At 40.6% G+C, this 21,559-nt stretch overlaps 1 protein-coding gene across 16 annotated transcripts in view; it reads right to left on the minus strand.

Annotated features, from left to right (window-relative positions):
- ANKEF1 (ankyrin repeat and EF-hand domain containing 1) overlaps positions 1-21,559 on the minus strand; it is a 90,695-nt gene that overhangs the window by 18,091 nt on the left and 51,045 nt on the right. For 6 of the 16 annotated variants that reach the window (XR_015140025.1, XR_015140023.1, XM_086335095.1 and 3 more), the window contains exons 1-3: positions 9,162-9,416; positions 5,979-6,514; positions 4,119-4,509 (exon numbers count right to left, since the gene is read on the minus strand). The exons of 2 other annotated variants lie outside the window; for them this stretch is intronic. Coding sequence is in view for 5 of the 14 variants with exons in the window: in XM_086335095.1 (XP_086191221.1) it covers positions 4,119-4,509; positions 5,979-6,029 (442 nt within the window). In the remaining 9 variants the exon portion in view is untranslated. Of the gene's footprint in view, positions 1-4,118; positions 4,510-5,978; positions 6,515-9,161; positions 9,417-21,559 lie in introns of those variants that run through there. 8 more of the 16 variants (XR_015140026.1, XR_015140024.1, XM_086335096.1 and 5 more) reach the window with 2 other exon arrangements.

Raw genomic sequence — 21,559 nt, forward strand, 5'->3', positions numbered from 1 at the left:
CAGAAAAATAGAATCCCCAAAGAACAGTTAACTAGTAGTCTCTCTACATTTGAAGCAGATAGGAAGGAACAAATAATAATTTTAAAATTCATAATTAGCTAGTTGAAGGTGAGATAGAGCAAAGGCATTTATGCCTTGGTTTTCTGTCTGAAATCAATGGAAACACCAAGACAGAGAAACCAAAAAGGAACCCCAACCTCTGATAAGAGCTAGAAAACAGTCATAACCAAAATGTGACAGGATCTTGTTTGAGAAGAATCTGAGTGCTGGAATGTGAGCCCCTGTTGACCTTGGATATTTGGCATCCTACAATCTATACACCAGCATCCTCCTTAGAATATGCAGGAGTGTGTGTGCCCGAGGGTTACTGGTGGATCCCTGGACCCCCTTTGAAACTGCAGAGTGGTAAGGGAGGTAGTACTGAATGATGAATTGTGTACACTAGCCACGTTTACAGGGAGCAGGCTGCCTGTGCAGTTGCAGTGAGAAGAAAATGTAGATGGCAATTTGTTCACTGCAAAGAGAAAAATGCTAACTCCTCGTATCTGGTATCCGTGACATACAGACCCTCAACATAATCCATGTCAAAAATGTACTACAGACCAGGAGTACTGTTTATAAACCCCGGTCAGAGTTTTCTTAAGAAACCCAAGTAAACAGCAGACAAACTCCAAACTGACTTTGTAATGACTTCAACTCTAAAAACAGACTTCATTCCAATAGGAACAGTAACCAACAAAAAACCAGCATACGACCTATGAAAAAAGTTATTGAAAGAAAAGGAAAGGAAGCTGACAAACACTAGGCAAAAATTATATTATCAAACAACTATACCACATGAAAATCATTGACTGATCCATTACTGATAACAAAAATTTAAATATAACTTTTTCTGAAACAAAAATGTAAAGGTAGACCAAACCAAAAAGATAAATAGAAGGAAAAGGTGAATTTGAGCAAGTATATATTATAAAAGAAATGGTAGAGAAAAATAAAACCACTAAAGAAATGAAAGTCACATGGAAGCAGGAGAAAGGAGAGCAGACACTGCCAAAACCATAGTCAGGGACACGGAGGAAAACGTTGAAAGAACTTGAAAAAGATCCAAGAGTTTAAATGGTCTAGAAAGGCAAATAATACTTAACATGTATGTAATTGGTGTTCAATAAAAGACTAAATGGGACAGAAAAATGGAAAGATATAATAAAAGAAAACCCTCTTGAAGCAAAAACCTAGATCTAGCAGCAATATACTGGATCTCAGGAAAAACTGATTAGGAACAATACATAATACGTGCCTAGACAAAACTAGATAAACAAAGTGTCCTGTAAGCAGCCAGTTAAAAATTCAAGCCCTCTCTAGAGAGAAAATGTCAAGTTTGGCTGCAAGACTTTGGCACAGCAACATTCAGTGCTAGAAAATAAGCAAAGGAGTTTTACAATGTCACTCGGGAAAGAAAACAGGGAATTTTTAACACTCAGTTAAGCAATTGTTTATATAGAAAAGAGATGAACATATAAACTTAAAGATTCAAGAAATCAAAGTATATAAGCCCAAAGGAGTGAGCTAAACTACTCAATGACAAAAATGAGTCTAACAGGAGATCAACAAGGAATATGTGACTAAAAGACCCATGATAGATGCTGAATCCCTTCAATCATTGAATCAAAGCTCAATCACTTTGGGAATTCTAGATACAGAAAATAAAATTGTAGTTCACAATGAGGGAGGTGGGAGGGGGGTTCAGGATGGGAACACGTGTACAGCTGTGGCGGATGCATGTTGATGTATGGCAAAACCAATACAATATTGTAAAGTAAAAATAATAATAATAATAAAATTTAAAAAAAAGAAATAATAGGGAAATTTAACAAAACTTGTAGGGAAGAGAGGAAAGAAGAGAGTTTAAGCATTCAATTTTCTTTATCTTTTACTGCAGGAGTTTTGAGATATTATTAAAAACAGACAAAAGGTATGAAAAGAATCATTGAAAGAACTAAAATGATTATAATTTACTAAAATTAGATACTGGAAAGGAGGTGACGGGAAGAATTCTTGTACCAATCTCATCTTTCATAGGAAAATATCAATGAACACTGTTTAGCATGCTGATTTGATAAACAGAGGTTTATGTACATGTAAAGCTGTCAAGTTAGCCATTAAAAGAACTAGAAACAGACCATTAATTTTAGAAAATATGAGAAGGAAGATATACACACATATAACAAAACAAAGATCATATGGACCATAGAGAAAATTATTTTTGCATGTATTTATCTGTATTTATATAAATTAAATATATTATGCTTTTATAGAATAAAATAAATGACAGTTCTATAGAGCATTTGGAAGGAATGATGCTAAAGCTGAAACTCCAGTACTTTGGCCACCTCATGCGAAGAGTTGACTCATTGGAAAAGACTCTGATGCTGGGAGGGATTGGGGGCAGGAGGAGAAGGGGACGACAGAGGATGAGATGGCTGGATGGCATCACCGACTCGATGGACGTGAGTTTGGGTGAACTCCGGGAGTTGGTGATGGACAGGGAGGCCTGACGTGCTGCGATTCATGGGCTTGCAAAGAGTCGTACATGACTGAGCGACTGAACTGAACTGAACTACCATTAAAATAAAAATACAATTTATGTGAAAATCAAAACTGAAATATATTTCATATAAACACGCATCTGAAATAGTTACTCAAACAGTTAAAAACAGAAAGATGGTCAAGGATATGTTGAAAATCAAAGACAGAGAAGCCATAGCAGGCAAGAGTGAACTGACACAACAACAATGCAGCAAGTCCAGGTTTTGTTGTTGTCATTGTTGTTTTGGTTCACTTTTGCCTGTTATGACTTCTCTGTCTTTGATTTTGCATTTTCAACATGTCCCTGACCATCTTTCTATTTTTAATTGTTTGAGTAACTCTCATTTTTCAATCTTCATTTCATGTATTTTTATTTTAATGGTAGAGTTTATCCAGTTTACATTTATCTAGATGCTCCATAGAACTGCCATTTGTTTTATACTATGACAGCATCACTTGCTCCGTTCCCCCACCTCCCCAGTCCACAGAAAAATGGTCTTCCACAAAACCAGTCCCTCGTGCCAAAAATATTGGGGACCACTGTTGTATAGGGCTTTGAAAGGCTTCTGGGTTTTTTTAGAATGAAAACATTAAAAAATACATTTGACTCATGAGTGCATTGAATAATTGAATAGTTGTTCCTTTTCTTTGTCCTCTTCTCTTGTTATAAGCAAGTCACTTATCAAATACCATGTCCACAGAGAGTTATGAAAGCAGATTCTGTTCCTGTCAGAAAACATTAATTAATGGTATAAAATAGGATTCATTTTCTAATGTGGAACTGATGTTAATGGCTTTGTACTTGAAGAAATTCTTTGGAACAACTGATTAAATCTACCAGTTTATGTTAAGCCTGGTGGTAATTTTCTTAGTAATTTTCATGAGGCTGCATCATGAAAGATGATGCACAACCTTGAATTGTTTGGATAAGAAGCTTCCAGATCGTGGTCTTAAGACGGGGTTTGGGAGGGAAAGAGTGAGACAGTGCTGGCTCGCCTGAATAATCACAGACATGTCATATTTCTATGATTAAGTCATATTTCCAAATATAGTTTTAAAACAACTGATAGAAAGTTTGGAGCTTATGTCAGAATCCACCTTAGTTCCTCAAGTTCTCAAATGCAACTACTTTCTACATAGACTGCTCTTGAGAGCAAAACCCTAGCTCAAGTATTACTTGAGGTTCTAACATGTCAAATTCTAAATGGATTTTATATTTTACAATAAGTGATTATGACTATGGAAATATCAGTGTGTCATGTTGAAAGTTCTCCACATTAAAAACAAAAAGATTAATTCTAATATTTTTTCTCAATGAGAAAGTTCTCAGAACTGGTTTTCCTAAGAAACATCTACACTGTTTTCAAATTATGGGAAGATATGAGAGTGAAAATCTAGCCTCTCAATACTACATGCCATGAGTAACTCCCTTCTAAAGTCTGAAAGCAAACAATGCATTATATTGACTTCTAAAGTTAAGAAAAAATGCAAATCGAATTGCATTTACTAGATAGAATGCTAAGAGTTTTTACCTTTTCCTTCATTATCAACAACAGTCATATCGGCTTTTGCTTTGGCTAATATTTCCATGGACAATTCGTGGCCCAGTTCTGCAGCCCTCATAGTCGGAGTACAGCCCATTTTGTCTTGCACATCAGGGTGAGCACCAAGGCTCAGGAGAAAGCTGACCATGTCGATGTCATTGGAAACTGAGGCTAAGTGCAGAGCACTGTTTCCATTGACTGGGTCTGTGAAATTGATGAGTTCAGGATATCCGAGCCTGGTCAACTTCTCTATCTGCTTCTTGTCTTTGTTCCGAACACACTGAAGAACTTTGTAGATCTGCAGGTTCTCAAGTCTCTTATCTGCTAAAGCCATATCTGACCAGCTTCTTGCAAATGCCTTTGTGGGCCAAACCAAAAACTATAGCAGCAAAAATCAAAGCAAAACATAGAACTCAGAGTTACTTTTTTCATCTTGATTTTGACTACACAGTATTCTAAGGCTTCCCTAAGAAGAGATGCTATTTCCTATGAAACATTATTACCATAATTTATTGTAACTAATTTCATGAAAGCAGAAATTACACATAAGCACAAAAATACTCAGCTAGCATAATGTTAAAATATTTCAAAACAAATCTTCCATCATAAAGTAAACTGGGTATGCAGTTTTCTTATTATCTCATTTAATCATCCCTCTTTGATACAGCCTTACCGTTTACCCATGAAGAAGGTGAGGTCAACTAAACTGCCAAGCTTCCCACTAAAATGCTCTGTATCAGCACATCTCTTACAGTGTAGAGAACACACAGATTTCAGCACTTTAAAAATGCTGTAAAGATTGTGTAGAAATGTGAGCTGCTCATTATAAACAGGAATCTCTTGAGCTCTGGGAAATACCAAAGATGTGATGGATGATTCCTATTTTATCTTATGTGGGAATGAGGCAGGTAAATGATTGAGACGCAACTGTAAATTTTCATAAATAATCCCACTAAGTTGCAATGAGCCTTCTAATGCATAATTTTATCTCTTATTGCTTATTCAATTCCAAAATACGTTATTTTGGGTCAAGTAGTAGACCACGTTGTTGTTGTTCTGTTGCTTGTGTCCGAATCTTTGTGACCCCACAGACTGTAGCACGCCAGACTTCCCAATCCTTCACCATCTCCTAGAGCTTGGTCAAACTCATATCCATTGAGTCGGTGATGCCATCCAACCAACTCGTCCTCTGTCATCGCCTTCTCCACCTGTCTTCTATCTTTCCCAGCATCAGGATCTTTTCCAATGAGTTGATTCTTCACATCAGGTGCTAAAGTACTGGAGCTTCAGTTTCAGCATCAGTCCTTCCAGTGAATATTCAGGACTGATCTCCTTTGCTGCTGCTGAGTCACTTCAATCGTGTCTGACTCTGTGAGACCCCATAGACGGCAGCCCACCAGGCTCCTCCGTCCATGGGATTCTCCAGGCAAGAACAATTAGGATGGACTTGTTGGATCTCCTTGCAGTCCAAGGGACTTGCAAGAGTCTTCTCCAACACCACAGTTCAAAAGCATCAATTCTTTGGTGCTCAGCTTTCTTCACGGTCCAACTCTCACATCCATACATGACTACTGGAAAATCCATAGCTTTGACTAGACGGACCTTGTTGGCAAAGTAATGTCTCTGCTTTTTAATACACCATGTAGGTGTGTCATAGCTTTTCTTCCGAGGAGCAAGCATCATAATTTCACGGCTGCGGTCACCATCTGCAGTGATTTTGGAACTCAAGAAAATAAAATCCGTCACTGTTTCCATTGTTTCCCCATCTATTTGCCATGAAGTGATGGGACCAGATACCATGATCTTAGTTTTTTTAATGTTGCGTTTTAAGCCAGGTTCTTCACTCACCTCTTTCACCTTCATCAAGAGATTCTTTAGTTCCTCTTCACTTTCTGCCATAATGGTGATGTCATCTGCATATCTGAATTTATTGATATTTTTCCCTGCAATCTTGATTCCAGCTTGTGCTTCATCCAGCCCAGTATTTCATATGATATACTTTGCATATAAGTTAAATAAGCAGGGCGACAATATGTACTCCTTTCCCCATTTTGAACCAGTCTGTCATTCCATGTCCCATTCTAACTGTTGCTTCTTGACATGCAAACAGGTTTTGCAGGAAGGAGGTAAGGTGGTCTGGTATTTCCATCTCTTTCAGAATTTTCCAGTTGTGATCCACACAGTCAAAGGCTTTAATGTAGTCAACGAAGCAGAAGTAGATGTTTTTCTTCAATTCTCTTGCTTTATCTACGATCCATTGGATGTTGGCAATTTGATCTCTGGTTCCTCTGCCTTTTCTAAATCCAGCTTGTACATCTGAAATTTCTTGGTTCACGTGTGGTTGAAGCCTAGTTTAGAGGACTCTGAACATGACTTTACCAAGCCTGTGAAATGAGTGCAATTGTTAGGTATGAAATTAAAAAACTCTTGCTCCTTGGAAGAAAAGCTATGACCAACCTAGACAGCATATTATAAAGAAGAGACATTATTACTTTGCCACCAAAGGTCTATACAGTCAAAGCTATGGTTTTTCCAGTAGTCATGTATGGATATGAGAGTTGGACCATAAATAAGGCTGAGCACTGAAGAACTGATGCTTTCAAACTAGAGTATTGAAGAAGACTCTTGAGAATCCCTTGGACAGCAAGGAGATCAAACCAGTCAATCCTAAAGAAAATCAACTCTGAATATTCATTGAGAGAACTGATGCTGAAGCTGAAGCTCCAATACTCTGGCCACCTGATGTGAAGAGCCAACTCAGTGGACAAGACCCTAATGCTGGGAAAGACAAAAGGCAGGTGGAGTAGGGGATGACAGAGGATGAGATGATTAGATGGCATCACCAACTCAATGGACATGAGTTTAAACAAACTCTGGGAGGTAGTGAAGGACAGGGAAGCCTGGTGAGCTGCAGTCTGTGGGGTTGCAAAGAGTCAGACATGACTGAGGGACTTCTACTTCACTTCACGTCCTGCCCCTGGAACCTCTTGTTCCCTCTGCCTACAGTGTTCTTTGCTCAGAATTTCTGTTGGCTGGCATTCTCACCACTCAAATTGCAGCCACAATGTTACATCATCCTTTTGGTTTATTTTCTTCACAATATTAAGTAAAACATTTCTATATATAACATCTAGAGACCTGAAAATATAGATATATTCCATTTACGTACTGTTTGTCTCTCCCACTAGTAGCCAGTATTCATGGCATAGAAGCTTTATATTTTGATTATCATTGTCTCTCCATCACCCAGAACCTGACTTCTATGAGGCAGCCAATAAATATTTGCTCAATAAATGATGACTGAAGGTTAAAAACTTGAGTGGAAGAAACAAAGAAAACGCCTAAGTTTCTGGTTTGAGCAACCTGCCTCTGAGATGGAGTACTCAGGATGGGATCCAGATTGGTTACGGAGTATAGACGGCTAGCCTTTGAACATGCTGAATTAGACTTCACAAGGGGATGGGAAACCTTATTCAGGCAGAGATCTGAGTCTGGTGCATGGAAATGATGAGGTTTTTGGCAGTTGCAGTCAGTCCACGACTGGGTGAGGGCAAGGAGGAAGGTGTTCCAATAAGTGACCACCACAGTCAGATTTGTGCTGGGGCCCTTCCTTTCTTCCTCCTCTTCTGCCTGCTGTTTATACTTTGTGCTTCCTCTTTTGCTGTGGAAAACATCAGCTATCACATGGCGTGTGGCTTTAATGTTCTGCTTGCTGTAGCCCCTCTGTTCCCTTCTAATCTGTTTACAATGTGTGATGGACTAGGAATTGATGAGGCAGTTTGTTAGCACCATGTATATAAATAGGCTCCCATTAAGTCCCAAGCTGCTTGAGAACTCATCCTCTTGGCCTTTGTTGCTTGGCTTGGTGACATTTATTTTCACTGGCATTTATGGCTTGTTGCATTATTATTAGCCTTTTCTGGTTAGGTGCACGGTTGTCTTACCTCATACATACATCACATACAGAATAGGATAAGATGCTCCTCTAAAGCTTATTGCTTACACTGAGTTGATGCAACCTCATTTGTGAGGATAGAGACATGCTTCAGGGTTGTCTCTGAGTGCAATGCCCCTACAAATAACTAGCAGCATATGGCCTTGTCCAATTAAGATACAAGGATGACTTAAGCAGCCCATAGGTCAGTTTTATGGCTTGCATCTCTTGGCGAAACCTTGGAGATGCTGAGGAGAGAGCAAAGGCCTTGTGTAGTGCTCTTTGCTACCAACTGATAAGACTGACCCCCTTGGGGGAAACAGAAATCCTGCCCTCTTAGTCCTGGGTTGCTCGTAGATTGTATAGCATCTCTGATCCTCAGGAGGGTCACAACATACACACACATCTCAGTACGTCTGTGTGGCCCTGGAGCATCTTGGCAAACCCCTATCTAAACATCCCTGTGGACAATCTCAAAAGGAAGTGGGAATAATGGAATTCCTCAAATTGAAGTTCATGTTTGGAGTCTGGATATTCTGAAATCATATGGAAATCTACAGGGTGTGTGTGTCCAGGTAAATTTTTCCCTTGTAGGGAGAGATCCACAGAGCTCACGAACTTCTCAAAGGAGCCTATGAGGCAAGAGTGATTGGTTACAAAGAGGAGAGGTACAGTGAAAAGGGTGTACGATGGGAAACCAGATCTGTTGCTCCCCCGCCCCCACCTTGTGTTTCCTCCTCCTCTGCAACATTATCTACACAAAGGAGTTGAATAAACCTTGACAAGTCACCTACCTAGTTTGTGCCTTGGTCTCTTCATCTGTGAAATGGGGATAAGAATACTGCACACTTCACGGACTGTGTGAAGCAGAAATGAGGTCAGCTTTGTAAAGAATTTAGCCAAGTCTCTCCACACAGGCTGGCCATGAATAAATCAAACATCTGTGTTTCAGCTCATCCATAAGCCAAGGTTTACATTTCGGGTGTTCTTTACTGTTCCCTACAATTTTAAGTCTCAGAACAATCTAGAAGGGAGGGAGGGTATGATGTAATTTCAAAAGAAAGTCCAGGTGACAGGAACGAAGGTGCCGAGCTCACCTCTTAGTCGCCTCGAGGATCAGGAGCCAAAGATGTCATCGCCCCGACGCGCCTCCTCTCGAGGGGGCGGGTTTTGGCGCGGGTCCCAGACGCGACCTGGGCTCCCCCAGCCCGGCTTGGGCGGCCAGTCGTGAATGGTGTCCCTTTGGGTAGAGCAGGCTAGCAGGCTCGCGGGCCAGCGGGGAAGCGAGTGTGTGTGTCCTTGGGCTCCGGACCCGCCGAGGGCGAGCGCGCGGCCCGGTCTCCGCAGGGGGCGGGGGAGGGGCCAGCGGCCCCGGCCGATTGTGAGGTCCGGCCGAGCGAGAGAGGCCTGCTGCCACGGCAACCGGCCAGGTGCGCGGGGCGGGGCGGCCGGGGCTCGTCTCCGCCCACTGCCCGCCGCCCCGCCCACGGGGTGGCCTGGTCCTGAAGGGGGGCCCCGACAAGGATGCGAGGTGTCAGCTCTCACAGAGCGGATGGCGGGGGCCCTGGGGCCCTTGCTGCCGTCTCCAGGAGGCCTCCCTTCCTCAGCCTCTTCTCCCACCTCCTGCTCTCATTCAAAAAGTAATTTAATCAGAAAGGTAAAGCTCATATAGCATGTTAGCCGCTCAGTCGTGTCCGACACTTTGCGATCCCATGGACTGTGGCCCGCTAGGCTCCTCTGTCCATGGAAATCTCCAGGCAAGAATACTGAAGTGGACTGCCATTCCCTTCTCAGGAATGGAAGTCAGGTTTGGAACCCAGGTCTCCACTGCAAGCAGATTCTTTACTGTCTGAGCTACAGGGAAGCCCCAAAGCTCATATAGCATTGATTAATTAAATTAGTTAATTAAACAGTAAAGTTAAATGAAAATACAAGGAATTATACAATAAAATGAAAAGGAAATCTGCCTGTCAGAGGAGACAACTGCTGTAGATTTTACAAATTTTCTTTCTCATGGATCCTAGAAATGTTCTTTTCATACTCTAAGAAATACACACACACACACACACACACACTTTAAAAGATTTATATACAAATGGGACAAAATATATCATGGAGATAATTTTATTTCAGGGCCTACAAAGTTGCCCTAATATCCCTACCCACCCCCAACCTTCTGACACATTCACACTATTTTGGAGGCAAAGTCTGAAAGTTTTATTTGTTTGTGTGAGTATAAAATATGTATGCTTTTTAAAATAGTATGTAATAGCTTCTGATGAAAAGCAATATTTCCTTACCCCATCTATCTTCTAGTTTACACTTTATTTAAAAATATGATTGAGGACTATTCCATGAACACAAAACAGCAAGCAATTAATATATAACACATGAAAAGTATGAAGAAAGAAACCATACCATGGCTAAGGAGAAAGCAGTCTGCCTTGATAGCCTGGGTTTTTTCCTGCTATACTGCATCTGCCCTTTTCTGACCTCAGAGGTAACCACTATTGTGAATTTTGTATTGATCACCCCCTGGCTTTTTAAAAATGTGTTGCTTTATATGAAGACTTCCCTAAATAGTATGTATTTAATATTGCATGTTTTAGGAATGTATAAAAATGGTATAGAATAGTGTATTATTGTTTTGATGATTTTTTTCAACATCTTATTTTTGAAATGTATATTTTTTGATAGGTTTAATTGTAGCTCCTTTATCTTAACAGCTGTAAACTCTTCCGTTGTATCACCATTCCATTCCCCTTGTAAATCTGTTCTACTACTGTTATGTATTTAGGCTGTCTCCAGTATTTATTATTAAAAGCAATGATGTTATAATCATGTTTGTACATGTCTTTAGATTCTCAAGTTCAAGAGTGTCTTTAAGGTATATACCTAAGAGTGAAATTCCTGGGTCATAGGTCATTTATAAAGTCAAGATAATGTCAACTTGTTTTCCATGTGTGTATAACAATTTAGATTCCAGTTACAAGTATGTGTCTTAGCCAGACTTTGCTTTTATTACACTTTTAACTTTTTGCCAGTCTATTTCATGATTTTATTTTGTATGCTCTGATTACTAATTGTTAGTCTAAAAGCTTGATTGTGTGTATCTATTTATTGGAAAGCTACACTATTCACCCTCAAGCAGGCACCACACAACTCAGATTATTTTAATAGAATCAGGGCACCATTTCTTTTATTACTGTTTCTCAGTATAGGGAAAGCCTCACATTTGGGTTTGGCTTGTTAATCTAGTGGGGTTTGGCAGTGAAGAGGAAGTCAGTCACTTGTCTCAGTTTGTAAAACCAGAATATTATGAGCTAGCCTTACAAGCCATAAAGGAAATAGGCTTAACATGAATGATCTCGGGAATTCCCTGGCAGTCCAGTGGTTAAGACTCGTGTTTTCATTGCCAAGGGTGAAGGTTTGATCCTGGCAGGGCACGAACCACAAGATGTGGCCAAATATAAAAAGCAAACAAACAAAACAAAAAAACAATTAATGAGCTCATCTTGGCTCTGGTGGACAAATGTGACTGATTCTTGGGGAATACTTCAGTAGATGAACAATTCAAACTCTCTATTACAGGTCATCAGGGGATTTTTATCACAGTAGTATTCCTCATTCTGGAGACAAAGTTGATGTTGATGTTCAGCTCTGGAGAAGGTTCCTAAAGTTATTTGAGGATTTGGTAGGTTTGGGAAGAGACACACCTTGAAGTCCAAGGGAACAGACTAATCATTTGTAAACTATGCTTGGATTTATCAGAACTCTTAGCAAATATTCTGAGTAGAAGTTGGGCAAATGTTTGTTAGTCGATCAAGACCTTGGAGATAAACAAAGCAGTCTGATTCACTCTTATAAGATGGTTTCAGGGAACATTTTCCCCTGAAAGGGTAATCCCTGGGTTCAATAAAAATTCTCTTTGATTTTATGAGCAGGTAGCTGAAAAGTAGCTTGGCAATGGATAATCATGTTTGATTGTAACCTTTTTGTAGCTTAGGGAGGTTAGTTTGGCTGAGCAGTATATTGGTAAATACCAACTTCCTCTAATGAGGCATCAGGCATACAAGGGTAAAATTTTAGAAATCTCACATGTTAGCAAATAGGCAACATTTCCCCCTCTTTCACCAGAGATCTTAAAAACACAGAAAAGTTCTTAACTTGAACTTTATTTTTTTGTACTTAGCCATTTGGCAGCAGAGTTGTCAGAACTTGGGTAACACAAAGAAAAAAACGAGAGGAAAGGGCCTTAATAGAATATAAACTAATGAAAACTTGACAGAAAAGTTTATGGCATTCTTACTGTTGGGTAGGAAAAGCCTTTCCTCTACCCTTCTATGGAGAAGGCAATGGCAACCCACTCCAGTACTCTTGCCTGGAAAATCCCATGGATGGAGGAGCCTGGTAGGCTGCAGTCCATGGGGTCGCTAAGAGTCAGACATGACTGAACGACTTCACTTTGACTTTTCACTTTCATGCATTGGAAAAGGAAATGGCAACCCACTCCAGTGTTCTTGCCTGGAGAATCCCAGGGACAGGGGAGCCTGGTGGGCTGCCGTCTCTGGGGTCCCACAGAGTCGGACATGACTGAAGCGACTTAGCAGCAGCAGCTACACTTCTAGGTCCTTCTGAGTAGTCTGAGAATTAAACTGACATGAGACAGATTAACAGGAGAAAAACAAAAGTTTAGTAACATGTATACAGGAGAGACAGTAGGTGTTGCAATAGGGCATCAGAGGGCAAACACACTGAAACCATACTCACAGAAAACTAGTCAATCTAATCACACTAGGACCACAGCCTTGTCTAACTCAATGAAACTAAGCCATGCCATGTGGGGCCACCCAAGACGGGCAGGTCATGGTGGAGAGATCTGACAGAATGTGGTCCACTGGAGAAGGGAATGGCAAACCACTTCAGTATTCTTGCCTTGAGAACCCCATGAACAGTATGAAAAGGCAAAATTATAGGATACTGAAAGAGAAACTCCCCAGGTCAGTAGGTGCCCAATATGCTACTGGAGATCAGTGGAGAAATAACTCCAGAAAGAATGAAGGGATGGAACCAAAGCAAAAAGAATACCCAGCTGTGGATGTAACTGGTGATAGAAGCAAAGTCCGATGCTGTAAAGAGCAATATTGCATAGGAACCTGGAATGTCAGGTCCATGAACCAAGGCAAATTGGAATTGGTCAAACAAGAGATGGCAAGAGTGAATGTCGACATTCTAGGAATCAGCGAACTGAAATGGACTGGAATGGGTGAATTTAACTCAGATGACCATTATATCTACTACTGCGGGCAGGAATCCCTCAGAAGAAATGGAGTAGCCATCATGGTCAACAAAAGAGTCCGAAATGCAGTACTTGGATGCAATCTCATAAACGACAGAATGATCTCTGTTCGTTTCCAAGGCAAACCATTCAATATCACAGTAATCCAAGTCTATGCCCCAACCAGTAACGCTGAAGAAGCTGAAGTTGAATGGTTCTATGAAGACCTACAAGACCTTCTAGAACTAACACCCAAAAAAGATGTCCTTTTCATTATAGGGGACTGGAATGCAAAAGTAGGAAGTCAAGAAACACATGGAGTAACAGGCAAATTTGGCCTTGGAATACAGAATGAAGCAGGGCAAAGACTAATAGAGTTTTGCCAAGAAAATGCACTGGTCATAACAAATACCCTCTTCCAACAATACAAGAGAAGACTCTATACATGGACATCACCAGATGGTCAACACCGAAATCGGATTGATTATATTCTTTGCAGCCAAAGATGGAGAAGCTCTGCACAGTTAGCAAAAACAAGACCAGGAGCTTACTGTGGCTCAGACCATGAACTCCTTATTGCCAAATTCAGACTTAAATTGAAGAAAGTAGGGAAAACCCCTAGACCATTCAGCTATGACCTAAATCAAATCCCTTATGATTATACAGTGGAAGTGAGAAATAGATTTAAGGGCCTAGATCTGATAGAGTGCCTGATGAACTATGGACAGAGGTTTGTGACATTGTACAGGAGACAGGGATCAAGACCATCCCCATGGAAAAGAAATGCAAAAAAGCAAAATGGCTGTCTGGGGAGGCCTTACAAATAGCTGTGAAAAGAAGAGAAGCGAAAAGCAAAGGAGAAAAGGAAAGATACAAACATCTGAATGCAGGGTTCTAAAGAATAGCAAGAAGAGATAAGAAAGCCTTCCTCAGAGATCAATGCAAAGAAATAGAGGAAAACAACAGAATGGGAAAGACTAGAGATCTCTTCAAGAAAATTAGAGATACCAAAGGAATATTTCATGCAAAGATGGGCTCGATAAAGGACAGAAATGGTATGGACCTAACAGAAGCAGAAGATATTAAGAAGAGATGGCAAGAATACACAGAAGAACTGTACAAAAAAGATCTTCATGACCCAGATAATCACAATGGTGTGATCACTCACCTAGAGCCAGATATCCTGGAATGTGAAGTCAAGTGGGCCTTAGAAAGCATCATTATGAACAAAGCTAGTGGAAGTGATAGAATTCCAGTTGAGCTATTCCAAATCCTGAAAGAGGATGCTCTGAAAGTGCTGCACTCAATATGCTGGCAAATTTGGAAAAGTCAGCAGTGGCCACAGGACTGGAAAAGGTCAGTTTTCATTCTAATTCCAAAGAAAGGCAATGTCAAAGAATGCTCAAACTACCACACAATTGCACTCATCTCACACGCTAGTAAAGTAATGCTCAAAATTCTCCAAGCCAGGCTTCAGCAATATGTGAACTGTGAACTTCCTGATGTTCAAGCTGGTTTTAGAAAAGGCAGAAGAACCAGAGATCAAATTGCCAACATCTGCTGGATCATCGAAAAAGCAAGAGAGTTCCAGAAAAACATCTATTTCTGCTTTATTGACTATGCCAAAGCCTTTGACTGTGTGGATCACAATAAACTGTGGAAAATTCTGAAAGAGATGGGAATACCAGAACACCTGATCTGCCTCTTGAGAAATCTGTATGCAGGTCAGGAAGCAACAGTTAGAACTGGACATGGAACAACAGACTGGTTCCAAATGGGAAAAGGAGTACGTCAAGGCTATATATTGTCACCCTGCTTATTTAACTTATATGCAGAGTACATCATGAAAAACGCTGGACTGGAAGAAGCACAAGCTGGAATCAAGATTGCCGGGAGAAATATCAATAACCTCAGATATGCAAATGACACCACCCTTATGGCAGAAAGTGAAGAGGAACTAAACAGCCTCTTGATGAAAGTGAAAGTGGAGAGTGAAAAAGTTGGCTTAAAGCTCAACATTCAGAAAACGAAGATTATGGCATCCAGTCCCATCACTTCATGGGAAATAGATGGGGAAACAGTGTCAGATTTATTTTTCTGGGCTCCAAAATCACTGCAGATGGTGATTGCAGCCATGAAATTAAAAGACGCTTACTCCTTGGAAGGAAAGTTATGACCAACCTAGATAGCATATTCAAAAGCAGAGATATTACTTTGCCAACAAAGGTTCGTCTAGTCAAGGCTATGGTTTTTCCTGTGGTCATGTATGGATGTGAGATTTGGACTGTGAAGAAGGCTGAGAGCCGAAGAATTGATGCTTTTGAACTGTGGTGTTGGAGAAGACTCTTGCGAGTCCCTTGGACTGCAAGGAGATCCAACCAGTCCATTCTGAAGGAGATCAGCCCCGGGACTTTCTTTGGAAGGAATGATGCTGAAGCTGAAACTCCAGTATTTTGGCCACCTCATGTGAAGAGTTGACTCATTGGAAAAGACTCTGATGCTGGGAGAGATTGGGGGCAAGAGGAGAAGGGGACGACAGAGGATGAGATGGCTGGATGGCATCACTGACTCGATGGACGTAAGTCTGAGTGAACTCCGGGAGTTGGTGATGGACAGGGAGGCCTGGCGTGCTGTGATTCATGGGCTCGCAAAGAGTCGGACACGACTGAGCAACTGATCTGATCTGATCTGATACAGGAGAGAGACCCAGGAAAACCAAGGTAACTTGCCAACTTGGCAGGAGCCCTCACCTTAAATGCCGTCTTCAGCCAAAGAGAAAAGAGATTGTTGGGGATAGGGGTTTGGGCTTCAAAAGGGAGAGAAACAATTCAAGTGGAGATGAAAGAGCAAATATTTGGTAAACAAAATGTTTGTTTGAAGAAACAAGATAAAGAACAGGCCCTTCTTCAAATTATTCAGTCTGTGAAAAGAGTGAAAGTATTAGTTGCTCAGTCCTGTCCGACTCCTTTCGACCCCATGGACTGTACGCCATGCTCCTCTGTCCATGGAATTCTCCAGGCAAGAGTACTGGAGTGGGTTGCCATTCCCTTCTCTAGGGAATCTTCCCAACCCGAGTCTCCTGCATTGCAGGCACATTCTTTAGCGTTTGAGCCAGAATGGGGAAGTCAAAAGAGGCCTTGATTGCTTTTATCTCAAAATAATCTACCTTACAGAAAGATACTTGGGGTGGCAAATTTTGCTACCCTATGCCTGAAGTCATGCTGCATAGAGTTAACAGAAGGTTATAAACTAACAGAAATTCTTGAGCTTGTCTTACAGAACAAGAGATAATCTAAGGAACAGCTTGTTAAAACCCCCTTGCTTGTAAACTGCCTTCATTAATTAAGCTCGCTTTAGTTATTTTCCTTCTTTTTTTCTCTTTGATTGCATTCCTTTCCAGGTTCACACAGCCCACTTGCTTATAGAAACTTGGATCTGGCCCAGTGCTAGGCAGCTAGTTGGGGTCATCAATCCTAAAACAGTCCCTGGGCAGGTGTCTGATGGTGGCCCATTGACCTCAGATGATGGGAAATCACCCTCACATGCCTAGTGGCTACATTTTAAGTACACAGAAACATGTAACCCAAATACACAGGCTCAGAACATCAATTACCTCACCTTTCCCCTTTCTTCCAAAAATCATACCCTGTGCCCTACTTCTTCCATAAATATCCCCAACCCCTTGCCTTCAAGGGGATGGATCTGAGACTAGTTCTCCTCTCTCTTCACATGGCTGCCTCATGAATAAGCTTCAGTTACAAACCTCTGTGTCTCAGCCTTTGGCTTGCTGAGAATCAAGCACATAGATCTGGTTTGGTAACACACCTCCATTCCCAACACAAACTGGGAGACAGATGGGTACATTGGCTAAATTCTCTGTCCATAATCTAACTCGTGCTTCACTCTTTATCTGATATTAAATAAAACTTTGTCATTAAATTACAACTATGTAATTTAGTACTTCTTACATAGTCCCAGGCTTTCTGCAAAATGCTTGATAAATAAAAGTGATTCTACTGAATTATCTCACACATCTTTTTTTTTTTTTTAATTTTATTTTTTTTTAAACTTTACAATATTGTATTGGTTTTGCCAAATATCGAAATGAATCCACCACAGGTATACATGTGTTCCCCATCCTGAACCCTCCTTCCTCCTCCCTCCCCATACCATTCCTCTGGGTCGTCCCAGTGCACCAGCCCCAAGCATCCAGTATCGTGCATCGAACCTGGACTGGCGACTTGTTCCATATATGATATTATACGTATTTCAATGCCATTCTCCCAAATCATCCCACCCTCTCTCTCTCCCACAGAGTCCAAAAGACTGTTCTATACATCAGTGTCTCTTTTGCTGTCTCGTACACAAAGGTTCGTCTAGTCAAGGCTATGGTTTTTCCTGTGGTCATGTATGGATGTGAGAGTTGGACTGTGAAGAAGGCTGAGCACCGAAGAATTGATGCTTTTGAGCTGTGGTGTTGGAGAAGATGCTTGAGAGTCCCTTGGACTGCAAGGAGATCCAACCACTCCATTCTGAAGGAGATCAGCCCTGGGATTTCTTTGGAAGGAATGATGCTAGAGCTGAAACTCCAGTACTTCGGCCACCTCATGCGAAGAGTTGACTGATTGGAAAAGACTCTGATGCTGGGAGGGATTGGGGGCAGGAGGAGAAGGGGACGACAGAGGATGAGATGGCTGGATGGCATCACTGACTCGATGGATGTATCTCACACATCTTTATTAAAGCAGACCATAGAGTAGTTGTTCCATAGATGCAATTATATCAATTAAATTAAATGTGAAAAATATTGAAATATGAATTAGTAATCTGTATGGCATGTCAGAGGGTGATAGAACATTTAATTGGAAATAAAATTTATTGAATCATTGTGGATCTTTTCATAAGATGAAAACAAAGTAGAGTTTGTTGTTATTCTTATATTTTCACAAATATTTACAACTTTCATCTTTTATCACATCCATGTGTTAATATTTTTCTCCTCTAAAAATACTAAACCTCTCAGGGTACCTCTGTGTTGTGGGGAAGGTTATTTACTATTTTACACTGCAGATTTAAAATTTTTGTGTTATACAAGTAAATGATGGATTGATAACAGGTATTTAGTTGTTTCTTTCCAAAAGGGAAATGAAAACATGTCAAATAGCTTTGAAATGGAAAATAAATTAGTTGACAATGTAGAATTGTGTTTAATGCTTCTGAAAACAAGTCCCCCTAAACCTGAGCTCCTCTGCTGAGTTTATGATTAACCTCTGTCCAAAACTGTATTTACTTTCCTGCTGTGCCCCTGTTCCCCTTGGGATTGAGGAGAATCAAAGAAAAGAGGGGGTTGAAACTGAGCAGGACCCTGCAGGGCCCCCCTACAAAAGTCCCCATTTCTTGTTTGTTGAAAGCAATAACAACAAATTCCTCTAAGCTTTGAGTTCCAAACAACAGTCTCAAGCAGTGAAGGAACACACAAACAAAAGAAAAGCAGTTAAGCAAGAAAAGTAGTGAGAGCTTAAGCAATAGCTTAAACGACAATTTGACCACAAAACAGAGTTCTAGTTCCTCTTGGGGAGATAGACATAATACCATGCCTTATCTTTGAATTGTTCTGCAGAAACTAAGACCCCTCCCTTCCCACCAACGTGGAGGATGGTGGCTTCCTGCTGACCACAGCACATAGACCCCAGGCAGTTTGGCATCAGAAAGCTGATTAAGATTCCTGAACATCACCTTGTTACCTCACCACCAACCAGTCAGAAGAAAGTCCATGAACGGCCATGTGGTACATGTGTGTGTGCTCCATGAACTGCCCTGCCTGTGTGCTCAGTCATGTCTGACTCTTTGCAACCCTATGGACTGTAGCCCACCAGGCTCCTCTGTCAGTGGAACTTTCCAGGCATTTACTGGAGTGGGTTGCCATTTCCTTCTCCAGGGGATCTTCTCAACCCAGGGACTGAACCTGCGTCTCGTCTCTTGCATTGCAGAATTCTTTACCACTGTGCCACCTAGGAAGCCTTTTCCCTTGCTTCAGTTCAGTTCAGTTCAGTTGCTCACTTGTGTCCAAATCTTTGCAACCCCATGGACTGCAGCATGCCAGGCTTCCCTGTCCATCACCAACTCCCAGAGTTTGCTCAAACTCATGTCCATCGAATCGGTGATGTCATCCAACCATCTCATCCTCTGTCATCCCATTCTCCTCCCGCCTTCAATCTTTCCAGCATCAGGGTCATTTCAAATAAGTCAGTTCTTCACATCAGGTGGCCAGAGTACTGGAGTTTCAGCTTCAGCATCAATCCTTCCAATGAATATTCAGGACTGATTTCCTTTAGGATGGACTGGTTGGATCTCCTTGCAGTCCAAGGGACTCTCTTTCCTTGCTTGGTACCCTGCAAATAAACACTATATTTTTCTTCACTACAACCTGGTGTCAGTAGATTGGCCTTGCTTTGTGGTGGCAAGTGGACCTGACCCAAGTTTGGTCTGTCAATGCTTCCTTTAAGGATTTAGCTTGATCCATGTACATTATAGCAATTATCAAACAATCCCTGAGTTGAAATATTGAGCAACTATCCTTTAGAATATGAGCAGTTTGTGGATAAATGTATTTATATCAGAATCTGCACTTTTCTCTGACATAAAGCCTAAGATCATATGCGGAAATGATCGTGAATCTGAAGTAAACACCTCAAAAATTCTCTTGATCCACAGTGTAGAAAGAAGAGCAAAAGGATGTTCCCTACCCCTTGATTGTATTAGGGGTAAGATATAATCCACTGCAGTTGCCCACCAACAGTGCACTCTGAGAGGAATTCAGGATGAAATATGACAAGACACTCTGTGCTTTGGATAAGCAGTCCTCTTAGATAGTTTGATGTATATTTGAGGAAGAATCGTAATGAACCTAGATTCTTGCATCTTCCCATACATAGGCAAACACTAAAATCATTAACTCCACATATCTGTTCTTTGTGATTAGCAATAATCTTTCACCAAGATGTATGCTTGACTGCATGGGCTCCCTAGCCACAAATCATATATAAACTTGCTTTCTCCCTGTCTCTTTGGAGCAGTTTCTTTGGGACTGAGTCATTGTCTCCTAGGTTATAGTCCTCAGTAGGATCCTTAATAAAACTTAAACTCACAACTTTTATGTTGTGCGTTTTAATTTGACATCAGCATATTTTCATTATTCATAGGCTACTAGTATGCTAAATTCTTAAAGAGTTAGGAATATCTGACCACCTTACCTGTCTTCTGAGATGCTTATATGCAGGTCAAGAAGCAACAGTTAGAACTGGACATGGAACAACAGACAGATTCTAACTCGGGAAAGGAGTACATCAAGGCTGCATATTGTCACCCTGCTTATTTAACTTATATGCAGAGTACATCATGCAAATGCCAGGCTAAATGAATCACATGCTGGAATCAATGCCAGGAGAAATAGCAACCTCACATATGCAGATGAAACCACTTTAAGAGCAGAAAAAAAAGAGGAACTGAAAAGTCTCCTGATGGAGGAGAGGAGAGTGAAAAAGCTGGCTTAAAACTCAGCATTCAAAAACGAAGATAATGACATCTGGTCCCATCACTTCATGGCAAATAAATGGGGGAAATAATGGAAACAGTTACAGGTTTTAATTTCTTGGGCTCCAAACTCAGTGCATATGGTGACTGCAGCCACAAAATTAAGATGCTTGCTCCTTGGAAGAAAAGCTATGACAACCTAGACAACATGTTAAAAAGCAAAGACATCAAAAATAAAGGCAATGGTATAATTAAGGTAGAAATGAAGTAACGTATGTAGAAAAAATCTTTCCATATTAATTTTTGAGAAAAGTCATAGTAAAACAAAAGGATTATCTTATGGTACTAGGGTGGGAATATTAAGTTATTTAACTCCTTATTTGTGTTTATTAATGATTACTTAACATATAATCTAAATGACATATATATTAAGCTTTTCACATATACTTTATGTACATATATGTGCATGTGTGTCCATATACATGTATATATACCTATGAAAACAAAATTGTATTTCAGAATCTGTTAGTGCCTTTGTTCTAAAATTTTACTTGGAAGAAAATACAGCTCATATTGTATCCTTGTAACAATAATAGACGTGTTGATATAAATAATAAAAAATTTTAACAGACATTAAAAAAAAGAGAGAGAGAAAAAAAAAAAGCAAAGACATCACTTTGTTGA

This window comes from Bos grunniens, chromosome 13, assembly GCF_055505025.1.
Source record: "Bos grunniens cultivar Pamir isolate PY7600 chromosome 13, Bosgru_T2T1.0, whole genome shotgun sequence".
Lineage (NCBI taxonomy): Eukaryota > Metazoa > Chordata > Mammalia > Artiodactyla > Bovidae > Bos > Bos grunniens.